Consider the following 15,994-nt stretch of genomic DNA (forward strand, 5'->3'; position numbering starts at 1 on the left):
ACCGCTCGGGACCGTCAAGGAAATTACGCGGGAAAAGTGGAAGGTCGACAGTTTTGTCGACGTCGAGTTCACAACCCTCGGCGTCCGGATGACCCTCAAAGAGGGACTCTCGCTGGAAAGCCTTCCCCACCAGCTTCGGGTCGGCGGGGGCAACGTCTTGGTAGTGGTCCCCGGGCGCGCACCGATATGTCTTCGTTGCCGTCGCACGGGGCAACGAAGACCGATATGCCGTCTTCGTTGCCGCGCCATCGGACACGAGACCAGGGATTGTGTCAAGACCTACGCCCGTGTAGTCGGCAACAGAGCCACCGAGGAAACCTCCGAGCTGCTGATGGACGAAGAGGAGGCGGAGGAAGCAGCAGCACCGGCGTCACCGAAGGAGCTGCAAGGGCAGAGCCAGCTGCTGGGAGAACAGGGAGGCTCAAGAGAGGTAGAGACCGGGGCTTCTCAGTCGGCGTTAACCCTCAAGACGGCTCCAGAAGGAAGCTATGAAGCCTCCGACAAGGAGGGGAAGGCGACGCCGGAAGACGCCGTCGAGGACCCTCAGCCAGGAAATACCGAAGATGTCAAGGGTGGCGGCGAAGACATCGTCATGACCACAGAAAACTGGGCGGTGAAACGAAGGCTGGATGACTCTGCATCTGGGAGTGGGGAGGCAAAGCTGCGCCTCGAACGGGAATGGCGCGGCAAGGTGGGGCGCTACAAGTCCCGGCCTGAGTGACCCAAACGCCGCACGGAGTACACGAAGTGAGTTCTCTCGTACGCCGCTGTTCGTCTCACACTGTAAGTGCCGTGCTCTCGTACTGGCCTCCCTCTAAAACAAATTTTTTCTGAATAGGGCTTTGAAATTTGGCACTTTAAACGTGCGCGGTCTAAATGCACGTCGCAGGCAATGCCAAGTGAGCCGACTGTTTATTGAAAAAGACCTCGACGGTAATCGCCGTGCAAGAATCAAAAATAGAGAGCGAGGCACAAACGGAGAGTATGGTGCGGCTCTTTGAGTCACGTTACGATGTGTGCGTCAGTCACGCTGTTGGGACGTCGGGGGGTTGTCTTTTATTCATTAGAAAGTCTCTAGGCACTGTGACAAAAGTTGTTAGCTGTGAATCGGGAAGACTTGTTCTGTGTGATCTGTCTATTTCAAATTCTAATTTTCGCCTGGTGTGCATTTACGCTCCCAATAAGGTAGAGGAAAGATTAGTATTTTTTGAAAATATTTATGAGTATCTGCAAACTGATCGGCTTGTTATTTTGTTGGGGGATTTCAACTGTGTTTGCGAACCGCGCGACAGATCAAATAATACTCGGTACAGAGATGGGAGTACTGTTTTTCTATGTGAGTTGGTCGAGAAGTGTGAACTGGAAGATGTTGGCCACTGCACGTCAGTCTTTAAGTGTTTGCAATTTACGCACTTCCAGGGCGCAAGTCACGCGCGGCTCGATAGAGCATATAATTCTTTGGAACTCGTCGAAGTGTGTAAAACGTATGCAGTGGACCAAGTGCCTTTCAGTGACCATTGTCTGGTTTCTTTTGTATTGTGCTCATCAAAGGAGAATGCAAGCAAGTTCACTTGGAAACTGTGGAAGTTAAATACAAAACTTTTACAAGACGAATTTTTTATGAATGGGGTGCAAAAATGTCTGGGGGAGTTAGATAATATAAAAGACGATAGCATTGGAGCGAAATGGGAATTATTGAAACAAGAAATCAAGATGAGCGCCATCGAATGATCTAGTTGTTTGAAACACGCGGAAGGAAAAGAAATTATGGAGTTAAATCATCTGCTACAACAGTTACTTCATGCTGAATGCCTGTCACCCGGTCTATTCTCAGACGATATCAGGAGCTTAAAGAAACGCCTTGAAGCTCTTGATACAGAGCGATATGAGGGGGCCATGGTTCGAGCGAGGTTAAAACGATTATCGCGCGGGGAGATACCGACCAAACGAGTTATCGGCATGGAAAAGAAGTAACGAAATAACCGAGATACGTTATCAAGGGATTCTGTTTAGTGACAGAAAGTTTATCGAGCGAGCGTTTGTGGAACATTACAAAGGACTTTTTAGTTATCGGGCTCCAAAGAAAACGGAGTTCCAAAGCATATTTTTGCCGCTAATGCCGCAACTCGATGACGAAATAAGGGAAAGGTTAGAACAACCGATAGCTTTGGAAGAAGTCGAAAGGGCAATCGATAATCTGAAACTTGGAAAATCACCCCGCCCAGACGGATTAGGAGGTGAGTTTTACAAAACTTTCAAAAACCAAGTTGCTCCTGTCTTGCATCGCGTATTTACTGAAGCGTACGACCTCGGCGTTTTGCCTCCTTCCTTTCTGTGTACGCACACAGTTTTTATTCCAAAAAGTGACGACCCCGTGCGGCTCCGTTCTGTTGGATGTTATAGACCAATAACTCTAACAAATGTAGACTACAATATTTTAATGAAGGTATTGGGTGAACGGTTACAAAGTGTTATAAACGTTATCGTAGGCCCTCATCAAACATGCGGCATTAGGGGCAGGAGTATTATTACCGATGTACACGTTGCACGTAGTATTCTTGAGTGTTGTGATGCAATGCAAAGAAGGGTTGCAATACTGCAAGTCCACTTAGAAAAGGCTTTTGGCCGTGTGTCACACGAAATACTTTTTTCTATTTTAGAACACGTGAATGTGGGTTCGCTCTTATGTAATGGTGTACGTATGGCATACCGTAAGTGCGCCACCAGTCTAGTGGTGAACAAATCGGTCAGTGAACGCATTCCCCTTTTTTCTTCGGTGCGCCAAGGTTGTCCACTCTCGCCACTTCTTTTTTGTATTTTTCTAGAGCCCTTTTGTTTAAATGTAATTCATAATAGTCAGATACGTGGGTTTAGGTTGCACGCAACTGAGGTCCGTATTTTGTCCTATGCGGATGACCTCGCAATTTTTTGTGTGGACAACGAGAGCGTTGGGAAAGCTGTACAGTTAGCAGAAAGTTTTTGTGAACACACGGGTAATGCAGTTAACTGGCAGAAGTGTTTGGGCTTTTGGCATGGCGATTGGACTTCAAAGCCTGTAGTGTTTGAACGCATAGCGTGGTCTGACACTCGAACGCGTTATCTTGGAGTACCGTTGGAACAATACCGCACCAACGACCAATATTGGCGGGATGAAACGGAAGGTATGCGCGCTAAGTCAGAAAAGTGGGGGGGAAAAGGTCTGTCAATTTTTTGCGCGAGCAACTGTGTGCAATACGTTTCTTGTGGCAAAATTGTGGTATGTGTTGCAAGTATTGCATTGTTCACGGGTTAATATTCAACGTATGCATCGTGTGTTTGCTGTTTTTATTTGGAGCTCGACGTGGGAAAGATCGAGCCGAACAAATCTTTTTCGTAGTGTCAAAGCTGGTGGCCTAGGCCTTTCGCATCTGTTCTTGAGACAGCTGGTCAACAGGTTTATTTTTCTTAGAGAACAGAAAAACCCGTTTCTGCGTACTGTATTTCAAACTCGGCTGCGCAGTGCGCTGCCCGGGTTCGTGGTGACAACTGTAGACATCAGTCCTTGTTTACGCGGGTATTTGAAAGAAGTGGTGGATGCATATCGCTTTTTAACAACGCGTTTCTCTCTGGAGTACCTGTCTGTAGTGTCGCGTAAAAAGTTGTCAAACGATTTGAAGGATTTGCTTTTTCCAGTGCCTTTGTACCGTTCTGTATACAGTGCAGGCCCAGGACAGAATGTTTTGAAACGTGTTAAAAGAGTGTTAGTCCCCGCATACACCAAAACCTTTTTTGTTTAAGCTACACAGTCAAACACTTCCCGTTAGAGCTTGGTTAAGTGAAAGAAACATACCCGTTCCATGGTCAGATAACTGCTTTCTATGTAAAAAGACAGAAACTATTGAGCATGTATTTATAGAGTGTTGGGACGCTGTGTTTTTCTGGGACGTCCTTCAAAGGACCATAAAAAAGGACCTTCCTTTAACTCCTCAAGGAATCCGTTTTCTGCCAATGGAAGAAGAGGACGATGTACTGTATGACATGATAATGCTCATGGGCTTACACAGCATATGGAGGAGTCGTATGGCTGTTCGCCACGCTGACGTGGACCTTCGTCCGGTTTATAAGTATTTTGTTGAAAACATGAGTTATCTGAAAGAAAGTGTACAAGGCGCAGCAACCTCGACCTGAGTGGTTGTCGGTACTCCAAGCTCTGTCTACTCTTAAAGACTTTTACCCTTTTGACATCAGTCAAGACGACTGGTGTTCTTAGCCTTTTTTTTAATGTTGAACAATGATGTGTGTCGGTGTGTAATATATAAGGCAATAAAGAAAAAAAGTTTCGTTGTACATCTGTTTCGCGCTTAACAGTTATCGTGCTCCCCTTTTACGCAGAAAGCCAGGGTTCGATTCCTGGCCGCGGGTACGCAATTTTGGTGACTCTAATGTGATATTCTGGTAAATCCGAGAACTGTGTTGCTAATTCGAGGTTAGAATGTTCTACACGCCGAAGCTCCTACACTCATTGTTCCAGAAGCCCACGCGTGTACAAAAGGGGCGTGGCACGCCGGAGTCAGTTTCGCCCCAGCGTTCCACTCTGCTGTCACGCCAACTTCGACGCCCGCGACGCTCTGCTTTCATCTGTTTGTTCCTTTTTTTATTTTTAGGCACAAGTTCACCCCATTAAACGTTTAGCTTTTTCAGTTATTATCGCCTCATCAATTGTCATTCGTGACATTTTGGTGGAGCCCTATGCCCGTGGACCGTACCCCTCCGAAAACACGCCGGCGAAGTGACGTGCTCAGCCCCGGGAGGCTACCCTTCGCAGAAGACCAGACCAAGGCCCGGTCAAGTCGCCGTAACCAAGGCCTACCCCCGGAACTGGGACCCCTGCCCCAGAAATCAAAAAGGAAGACCGCGACGATGACCACTCTACCCGTCGTTGTCCTTCCCGTCACTGCCCGTACGCCCGCGTCTTTCCACGGTGAGCCTTATGAAGACTTCGAGGACTGGCTACAGCAGTACGAGCGAGTGGCCCAGCACAACCGATGGACGGACGAACAGCGCCTGCAGAGTCTTTACTTCGCGCTCGAAGGGTCGGCCAGGCACTAGTTCGAGAATCGCGAGACTTCCTTGATCTCGTGGACCGCCTGCAAGGGTGCGCTGAGACGGACACTCGCCAACCAATATCGACGGGAGAAGGCCGAGGATCGACCTTCTTCGAATGAGGACCCAGGGCGCAAACGAGACTATCACCAGTTTCGTCGAGGATGTTTTGCGCCTGGTCGCTCGCGCCTACCCTCCAGCAACCGACGAAAATAAGCTGCGGATCCTAATGCGAAGTGTCAAGGATGACATTTTCGGCGGTCTTGTTCGCAACCCCCCCTCCACCGTCGAAGACTTCGTCACGGAGGCCACGAACATGGAGCGTGCCCTCCTCGCAAGAGCCAGCCACTACCATCAGCCCTCGAGCGTCGCTGCTGCTTCAGCATCGGGCTACGACATCAGTTCTAGCATCCCCGGCCTTCGCGAAATCATCTGCGACATCGTACGGGAGGAGCTTAAGAAGGTTCTGCCGACTGCTGAACGCCCGGCCTCAATCTCCTTGCCGAGGTCGTCCGAGACGAGGTTCAGCGAGCGTTCCTACCAGATGCCCCTGACACCGTGGCCGCAACCGAAGAACCGACGCTTACCTATGCCGCCATGGCCCGACGACCGCCGCAAGCTCACCGCCAGGTCACGGCACCACCCCGACGAGACTCTCCGATGCCACAGTATCCTCGACGCCAGGAAGGACAAGTTCAGTACGTCCGCCCGGACCCCCCGCCAAGGAAGACCGACGTGTGGAGGACGGCCGATCGACGCCCGTTGTGCTACCACTGCGGGAAAGCCGACCATATCTACCGTCGTTGCCTTTACCGGCAGATAGGGCTGCGCGGCTTCCATCCGAACGACCCACGCCTCCGCTACGGTGAGCGACCACAGGAGATTGAAGAGTATCTTCGACGATCTCAGTCTCCTCCACCTGCACCTCGCCGCGGCTCGCTGTCGCCGTCACCAGGACGTCCAGCCTCGCTGATGCACCGACCTCGTCGTGAGACCTTGTCGCCCATTTCTCGTTAGAAAAAATAAGTGCGGCAACGCCTGGACGTGGCGTTGCCGAAGACGACCGAAGCAAAGAGCCTCCAAGAACGACGGAGCGCTCCCACTCTCCCGACGCTACGCATCACAACAACGCCCCTGCATCGGTGTCCAACAATCTAAACGTTATTATCGACGGCCACGACGCATCGGCACTCGTGGACACCGGAGCAGACTACTCAGTCTTGAGTTGGAGGCTCTCTCGCCGCCTTCGAAAAGTGATGACGCCGTGGGAGGGGCCGCAGATACGAACTGCTGGAGGACATCTCATTACGCCTGTCGGAAGGTGCACTGCTCGAGTTGAAATCCACGGTGAGAGTGCCCTATCAAGTTCGTCGTTCTACAAGACTGTGCTAGGGACGTTATCCTCGGTATGGACTTTCTCTGCGAGTATGGCGCCGTCATCGAGCTGGGAACAAACGGGCTGACGCTACGAAAACCTGCTCCACAACCGGAGGAGCACAAAGCGACGTCATCCGCGATCCGAGTCCTCGCAAACCACGTAAACTTACCACTGCAGTAGAGTGTTTTCGTGCTCGTCGGGATCAATGAAGCTTCCTGCGGCGAAGTTCTTCTCGAGGGAAGCCTCCAATTGCTCCTGGGAAGAGGAATAGGCGTCGCAAGAGGACTAGCTGAAAATGAAACGCAACACTTCACGAAAGGTGCAGCCGTGGGCCACATCGAGGAACTCCAGAACTCCGCCGAAATCGCCGCAATTACTGAAGAGCCCCCTCCACCCGAGCAAGACAGTACGTCTCCAGAGCAGGTCGACATCGACCCAAGCTTCCGGGCCCGAAACATATTAAACTCCTCGCTGAATATCGCGACTGCTTTGCGACGTCTTCGAAGGTGCGCCAAACCGCCGTTGCGAAGCACCGCATCGTTACCGAAGACGATGCGCGCCCTGTTCATCGATCACCGTACAGGGTCTCCACTAAAGAAAGGGAGGTGATCCAGGAGCAAGCCCAAGAGATGCTGAACGACGACATAATCCAACCTCAAAGCAGTCCGTGGGGCTCTCCAGTCGTGCTGGTTAAGAAGAAAAACGGGACGCTTGGGTTCTGCGTGGACTACTGGGAGCTGAACGCGGTGACGAAGAAAGACGTCTACCCACACCACCGCATCGACGACACTCTAGACCGGTTGCGCCACTTTCGATATTTCTCATCGATAGACCTGAAGAGCGGCTACTGGCAGATCGAAGTCGACGAACGGGACCGAGAGAAAACAGCCTTTATGACGCCGGATGGACTGTACGAGTTTAAGGTGATGCCCTTCGGACTATGCACGGCGCCAGCAACTTTCCAGCGTGTCATGGACACCGTACTGGCAGGGCTGAAGTGGCATAGCTGTCTCGTCTACCTTGACGACGTCGTAGTATTTTCATCTGACTTCGACAAGCACTTGCGACGACTCCGCGCTGTTCTCCAAGCCACACAGACCTCCGGGCTCACCCTCAAGCCGTCGAAGTGCCGGTTCGCCTATGACGAACTGAAGTTCCTAGGCCACGTGGTTAGTAACGAAGGCGTCCGTCCAGACCCCGAGGAGACTCGCGCCGTCGCGGCATTTCCGGCGCCGACAGACAAGAAGGCCGCGCGAAGATTTCTTGGACTTTGTGCCTACGATCGTCGCCTCGTTCGGGATTTCGCAAGGATTTCCGCACCGCTTACAAACGTCACGAAGGACGCCGAGAAGTTCGAATGGGCCGAGGAGCAGCAGCAAGCATTCGACGAGCTGAAGCAAAGACTCCAGACTCCTCCTGTTTTTGGACACTTTGATCAGGATGCGGAAACCGAGATTCACGCGGACGCTAGTAATGCTGGACTTGAAGCGGTACTAGTTCAAGTGCAAGAAGGCACCGAGCGAGTCATCGCCTAGGCAAGGCGAACGCTGTCCAAATCGGAGAGAAATTACTCCACGACTGAAAAGGAATGTGTTGCGGTCGTCTGGGCAGTCGCGAAGTTTCGCCCGTACCTGTACGGGAGCCCGTTCCGTGTAGTCACAGACCATCATTCGCACTGCTGGCTTGCGAACCTCAAGGACCCTTCAGGACGGCTCGCTCGATGGAGTCTCCGACTACAAGAGTTCAACGTGACTGTAGTGTACAAGTCAGGCCGCAAGCACTGCGACGCCGACTGCCTGTCTAGGGCCCCTGTCGAGACACCTTCCGGCAGCATCGCTGACAATGACGATGAGTGCTTCCTGGGAGCAATGACCACCGACGACCTGCACGACGTCAACGAGACGATACTGCGCTGCGCGCATTAATTGAGCACCTGGAAGGGCGCGGGAGTACCGTGCCCCGTGTTTTCTCACGAGTCCTGCCGACCTTCGCCATGTGTACCCAACAAAGAGAACTTCAGGGACAACAACTCGCCGTGGCTGCTGTTAATCCCGACCAACCTTCGAGTGGAGATCTTTCAAGCCTGGCACGACGACCCGACGTCCGGACACCTTGGTTACAGTCGGACGCTGGCCCATATTCGCGGAAAGTATTACTGGCCCAAGCTACCCAAAACCGTCCACCTCTACACCCGATCCTGTCACGAGTGCCAGCGACGCAAGAAACAGCCGACGAAGCCGGCAGGTCTCCTGCAGCCAATTCCTCCACCAACTGCACCGTTCCAGCAGATCGGAATAGATCTACTTGGTTTTTTTCCGCCGTCGACTCTGAGAAACCGTTGGATAATCGTCGCCACAGATTATCTCACGCGGTACGCTAAAACGAAAGCCCTTCCTTCAGGGACTGCTGCTGAAGTCGCCAAGTTTTTCATCGAGTCCATCGTCCTCCGGCACGGCGCTCCCGAAGTTCTGATTACAGATCGGGGATCATCGTTCATGGCACAGCTGACCCAAGAAATCCTCCGGCTCAGTCACACCAGCCATCGTCGTACCACTGCGTACCACCCGCTGACCAACGGGCTGACGGAACGACTCAACAAGACAATCGCCGACATGATTTCTATGTACGTCAACATAGAGCACAAGATGTGGGACGAGGTGTTGCCCTACGTAACGTTCGCCTACAATAAGGCGGTTCAAGAGACCACTGGAGTCACACCTTTCTGGCTGGTACAGGGTCGGAAGGTAACGACAATGCTGGACGCCATGCTGCCCCATGAGCCATCTGACAATGAGAGCGACAACGCCCAGGTCAATGAGAGGACGGCCTCAACGGGCCGAAGAAGTCCGCCAGCTCGCCCGACTCCTGATTCGAGACCAGCAACGCGTCGACGCGGGCCGCTACAACTTTCGTCGCAGGGACGTCCACTTCCAGCCCGGAGACAGGGTGGGGATGTGGACGCCCATCCGTCGCCGCGGCCTCAGTGAGAGACTGCTTAAACGGTACTTTGGACCATACAAGGTATTTCGTCGCCTCGGGGAGCTGAACTACGAGTGATGCCCGACGGAACAAGAACATCATCACGCCGCCCACCACGACCTCGTCCACGTCGTGCGCCTGAAGCGCTCGACAGGACTATGGACCTTATGTGTTCTAAATGACTCTTTAGTTTGCCGTTCTTTTTATTTCCTTTATTTTGTTTTGTGCTGCATCGGGGCGATGCACTTTTTAAGGAAAGGGGGGAGTAATGCCGCGCGCGCAGCTGGCCAAGCAGGCAGCGCGGCCGTGGCCTAACGGTTATCGCGCTCTCATTCCACGCAGAAAGCCAGGGATCGATTCCTGGCCACGGGCACGCATTTTTGTTGACTCTAACGTGATCTTCTGGTGAATTCGAGAACTGTGCTGTTAATTCGAGGTTAGGGAATGTGGGGATGGCTGAAGGAGCCTAGCCGAAAGAGCTCGGGAAATCGGCGGCGCGGTCACCCGAAGCGTCCTTCGGAGGCGCCCGATGCCTCACGTTTTTTCCTTTGGCGGCAAGCGGCGGCCAGCTCCCGAAAGTGGAAGCAGATTTCCCCGCGTGGGAAGTAAATGAAACCTTTGTTCTCAAGGCTGGAGCAGGTGGTCGCCCTTGCCGCCACCGTGGTAATTAGGGAAGCGACCTTGTCAGGGCCATGTCGGCGACTCCGTTGAGAGAGGAAGATCCGGCCTCTCTTCGGAATGTCGGCGTGCCCTTTTTTAGAGAAGTGGAGTCTGAACGAGCAAGTGCGCGGAGCAAGACGTTATTCTCCCGCGGTCCCGAGGGCTCCGCGTATTCTGTCTCGCGAGATAGAGATTTTGATGAAAATAAGCCCTGGAGAAGGGGAACAAGAGGGACAAAGGACAAACATAAATCTCCAAACACAGCTAGGTGACTGGTGAGCGTCTGAAAAAATCCGCCTGGTCCGGGTATCGAACCCGGGACCTCTCCATTACAGGTGGAGCGCTCTACCAACTGAGCTAACCAGGGGTTAGACGTCAGTAGAGCAAACGGGTTTTATCGGGAGTTGGCGCCGAGGCGCTATTGTTGGCGTTAGGTGGCCGCGAGCGGCATCAGCAGCGCGACGTTTTCCTGTTCTGTCTTGTAAAAAGTTGTCCTTCATTTGTAAATATATATTTATTTACTCAACCAACGAGTCGTCAGCGTCACTGAAGCCGCCAGAAAGAAGCCACCCTCCAGCCAGCGCAGCATTCCACGATCGACGAGAAACATTACTGGGAATGTTCTACACGGCGAAACTTCTACGCTCATTGTTCCAGAAGCCCACGCGTGTACAAACGGGGCTCCGCGTGGCACGCGGGAGTCAGTTCCGCCCCAGCGTTCGACTCTGCTCTCACGCCGACTTCGACGCCCGCGACGCTCTGCTTTCATCTGTTTCCTTTTTATTTTGGGGCACAAGTTCGCGCTATTAAATGTTTAGTTTCGTCAGTTATTATCGCCTCATCAATTGACATTCGTGACAATTGAAAAAAAGACTCGGACCCTGACGCACGCCGCACAAGCTAGAGTGCGAAGCTCCAGGCTTATTTGTAAACATTGAAAGTTATTTTTAATATAAAAAGCAACTTCGAGGCGCTGTTTTTCATTAGAAAGATCACTCACGAAAACGTTAATACACGTTTCTTTAATCAATAAACCGGTTTTAATCGGCACAGATGCGAACTAACATAGCCACTCCGTGCTTTGACAAAGCGCGTTGTCTGCTCGCATTCTGCCAGCTCCGTCACAGGGCAGCGCCCGCGAGGTGGCGCCACCGAAACATCTCGTACCCGCTAAGGACCTCACTTTTGGTAGTTTTTCGGGCCGCAACAGGCGGGTCTACGTCGAAATTTTATTTGACTATTACGACGCTCCTACTAATAAGATCGAAAGAAAACTTACGACACATAATTTTTAAGATGTATTCTACATTACAACTTTGACTGTTTGTTCAAAAATAAAATATGACGACGATAGTCGGTGACAGGTGAAGAACCCAGGGCTAGGGAGACTGGGGAGGAGGAAGCAGCTAGATGGAATGCTGGAGAGGAGGAAACATTCCCCTCTTTCCGGCATTTTGCCTGCTTCGCCCTCCCCAGTCCTCCTTTCTCCCGCCCTGGGTCCTTCCCTGGGTTCGTCGCCACCGTGCGGCCGATGTTGAAAACACTGCTAGTGTGGACACCGCCGCACGTCGTCTGCTCTCGGCGCACGTTGAAACATGGATCCTCGTGACGATGAAGGCTTGTTTCCAGGTAAAATGCGCTATTTTCGTTGTGAAAGCTTGTTTATTCGAAAAGATTGTATCGTTCCACGAGAGTGGTAATACGCGAAGGCAAGAAATGCCAAGCCGTATGCTTATGCAATGTTTCTACTGTGGTTGTTGTTGTGATGCGGTTATTTGTTTCACTTTCAGTGCCATTACGTACTAATATGGAGTACACTGCCGACGGAAAGCGGTGGATTGTCAAAGGCGAACAACTTGTGACTGCCGGGCACGTTATTGAGTGCAGCGTTGTGGCCCCAACGACCACGTCGACGAGCGTACACGTGCGGAGTTACGTACTGCAGTCGTCGCCTCTCAGCAAGGATCCCCACGCTATGGATCTGAAACTCACGAACGGTGCCACAATTGATGAACTTTCGTGCACTCGCCCTGCCCAGTAACTATTGTTTTTAACTCCAACGGCCGGATACGTCGTTGAGAGAATCGCACGATTCGTCCTCCCGATCGTTTTAAACGCTGCGTACGCAAAACCCTTCATTTTTGCGATCCCAATTATTCGCAAATTAAGCATAGGAGCCTATTCGCGCCCGCTAACTTTCGCGAAATCTATAGACTTGAATTCTGGCCTCAAAACTAAGGGCCTTACTCAAAACAAGAGAGGTATTCGCGTGCCTTGGAGCTCGGGAAGGGTTTTGCAGTAGGCGGTGCAGTCACTTAGGAAAAGGAATGGCTCGAGATTCGTACTAGGCACCCATGTCCTTTAGTGAGCTGTTAACCTTAGATGTAATCATGCCGTCTTCATGTAGCGTGATTCGCCGTTGAAAATTTGTTTTTCAAGCATAGTGGCACGAAGCCTTCGTCACGCGGAGGGTAAGCAAAATTCATAGAGTATAAATAAGTAATTGAATAGGCTTGTAGACTTCCCACAAATAAGCGACCCCTTAAAGAAAAAAAAAAAAGACGACGACGAGACCTCGTGAGCCGGAGCACTGTGTGTGCACGAGCACGTGTGAGTCTGGAATGCCTGTGTGGCGATCGTGACCGTCGAAACCACAGCCTGTGTGGCCACTCCAACCGCTTAAGTATTAAAACGTTCCTTTTATCTTCTTTCTACTAATGCAAGTACCCTTTTTCTACCTTCTGATCTGAACGAAGACCAGAAGTTAACATCTCAGAAGTGGGATATGGATCGATAACTGCCCAGAAGTACCACGAGCTTCACGCTGCTTGACTAAATCGAAGATGGACAAGGACAAGCTTCCACAGACGACCAGCTCAGCCGAAGCCACCGATCAAGGCGAAGGAGTCTCCGTGCGTGAACTCCTTAACGTGATCATGGAAAAAGATCGTCTGCTGAAGGACTTGTTGGAACGCCTGATTTCGACTACAGCAACAACATCATCAGCGGCGGTGGAATCGCAAGGCGTGACGACATTCCAAGTAATGCCCGACCTGAGTAAAAGCATTTCGAAATTTGACGGCAGTGAGAACGCAGCATCAGCTCGTGAATGGGTGGAGAACCTGCGGCGAACGGCGACGCTCCATAAATGGCCGTCATCATTTCTGCTCGAGAGCGCCAAGTCCCACATCACGGGAGCCGCCAAGGATTGGCTACGCTCACGCAGCGCTGACATCACCTCGTGGGAAGAGTTCGAGGACCAATTTCGCCGAACCTTTGTCAGCCAGACGCGTGCAGCGGAACGCTGGAGAAGGATGCAGGATCGCGTCCAGCAACGGAGCGAAAGTACAACGGCCTACTTACACTCTAAAGTTCGTTTGTGCAAGGAGGCGGGACTTGACTTTTGCGATACGCGGGAGCAAGTTATCACGGGCCTGCGTTCAAGACAATTAAGTACGATGCTGTTGGGAAAAACCCATGACGACGATGACGACCTTCTGCACAATATCCAAGAATTTGAGAGGATCGAACGCGAAAGGCAAGAACGTTTTGGTGGTCCCCGTGACAAGAAGAGCATGACCGATGCGGCCAGTATCCAGGACCCAGGTGCGAAATTCGCAAGAAAAACTGGCGATGCAAGGAACACCACTGGCAAACGGCCGCCACTCTCGAATGAAAGAGGAGAACGAAAATGTTACAACTGCAACCAGTATGGCCACTTGGCACGGGACTGCCCCCAGCCTAAGCGACCCTTGAAGTGCTTGCGCTGCAACGGAACTGACCATACCCAACGTCATTGCAGAGAGGTGGCACAACCAGAGCGTAACGAGGCAAACACAGTGAGTGAACCATCGAATGAAACAGTGAGAGTTGGTGTTTTGCTGAAGCAAGTCATGCTAAATGACAAGTTTCCCCTCATTGGACTCATTGACACGGGCAGCTCCGGCTGTTTACTTCGTGCGTCAGCGGCAGCTCGATGTGGCACAGAGCTTGTTCAGGAGTCAACACCCCTGTATGGTTTTGGAAACAGCAGCGTGCCTGTGTCTAGGAGCATTGGAGGATGCAAGGCTGACATAAAGATCGATGGTGTCCTAGCGAAGGATGTTCCAATTCTTGTTGTCCCGGATGAAGCCCAGGCGGTGGACCTATTGGTTGGAAGAACGTTTACTGAACTGCCCTACTTGACATATGCAAGAGTTGGAGGCTGTTTTCGATTTTGGCACCTAAGCGACTGCCCGTTTGCGCACTTAGAACCGCTTGAGCACCACCAAAAACTACAACTGAAAGCAAGGGAGGAGGTCATTCTCCAGAAAGACTCGGTCAATTGGATAACTCTGACGGCAGACGAAAGGGTCACAGGCCCTGTCATTTACAGACACTGCGGGACGGACGTTCTAATTGACATGACTCTCGGTGAGGTAACGATACCTATGTATCCTGCAAGTAATGGTGATATCGTCATCAGGAAGAGACAACCACTTGGGCGAGCCAAGCAAGTTGAAATCTTGCAGGTTGACATCAAGGACACTTCTGAAGTTCACACCGGTGGCGAGCAAGATAAGGCGAGCGAGATCGAGCGACGACCCATCCAGGGGACAGAAGTTAACATTGGACCTGCAGTAACCAAGGTGCAACAGTCTGAACTAGTAGAACTGTTGAACGAATTCAGAGAGTGCTTTGCAATGACGCCAAGTGAATTGGGTTGCACATCAGTCGTGGAAATTGTGGGAACCATTGGGTTCCCTCTATCCCTATCTAGGCCTAGCTTCAAGCAGGCCGTGGGAGTCGTCGTCATCAATGGCGTCGGCCTCCCGGATACAAGGAACCACGAGGCCGAATTCCCCGAAGGGGCCGGTTCTCCCTTGCCCTTTTGGGTGAACGCGCCATCGGCACACCCTTGGGAGTGATTATGGACGCGTCCCGTTTTCGAGTGACCTTCTACCGGCCTCCCCGGGCGCGTCTATTTCCCGCAGGCTACATAAGCCGGCCACCCACCTGTGGCCGGGGCTCTTGGTTAGGGGGGGCTACGCTCGACGGAGTATTCATCGTTATTTTACTGCTCCCCCTTCTCCGTGATCCTGCCAGTTCCGGCAGCGCGGACCTTTCTCCTGGTGATCCTGTCAATTAAGGCAGCGCCAACCTCATTTCTCTTTTGTTCCGCCTACGGGCGCAAAGCGTGTGGCGTAAGCCCAATAAACACGTTTCTACGGTATCCCTGTGTTTGGTGTGGTCTCCCGTCCACCGGAGCCTAACGGCAGTCAACGGACGGACCCGGCCGTAGCCGCCATAGCAGCGAACTACGGAGTGGGTGTTGCCTCACAGCGATCAGCAAGGTAAGTCGAAACCTACTTTATTGCATCCGACGAGTTACGGAGTGGGTATTTGCCTCACTGAGGACTTTGGGGTAAACTAGAATCCCACATCTGGCGCCCAACGTGGGGCCCGTCCGGTGTCTGCAAACAAAGCAGCACGTTCGCAATGACAGCGAACCAGGCCAATTTCCGGCCTTGGACTTCGTGGACGGAGGGAGAGGCGAACGCCCGAAACCCGACGCCACCCAACGGCTTAGTGGCCAGGTCAGCCACGCACGGACACAATGCAGTGTCTTTTGAGCCGAGCTCGCTTCTAAGCGGAGGCGACCCAACATGTCCGGAATGCGCCCGAGGCATCCCCCTCCGCGACACTCCAGCCCACTCTGCTGAGCGAAGCGCACCTGCGCTTGTCGAGGTCAACCCCGCGCTCGCACAAAGCGCGGCGACGCAACAGGCAAATATAGCCTCGTACTGCGATGACCTTCTGACCACGGACTGGCCTGCAGCTTCCCCACAAACGGAAGACACTGCCGCCGTCTGTGAGCAATGGCCCAGCTCAGCGGCTTTATGCGCAACAGGACAC

General features: G+C 52.3%; 1 protein-coding gene across 1 annotated transcript; it reads left to right on the forward strand.

Moving 5' to 3' along the window:
• Positions 1 to 70: 70 nt before the first annotated feature.
• Positions 71 to 721, forward strand: LOC120838455 (the record flags this gene model as incomplete). Its single annotated transcript, XM_040208394.1, has 1 exon — positions 71 to 721. A coding segment is annotated over one exon (651 nt), but the record flags the coding sequence as incomplete, so codon positions are not given.
• Positions 722 to 15,994: the final 15,273 nt, after the last annotated feature.

Source organism: Ixodes scapularis, unplaced genomic scaffold (genome assembly GCF_016920785.2).
Source record: "Ixodes scapularis isolate PalLabHiFi unplaced genomic scaffold, ASM1692078v2 PGA_scaffold9__187_contigs__length_104089568, whole genome shotgun sequence".
In the NCBI taxonomy this organism is placed as follows: Eukaryota; Metazoa; Arthropoda; class Arachnida; order Ixodida; family Ixodidae; genus Ixodes; species Ixodes scapularis.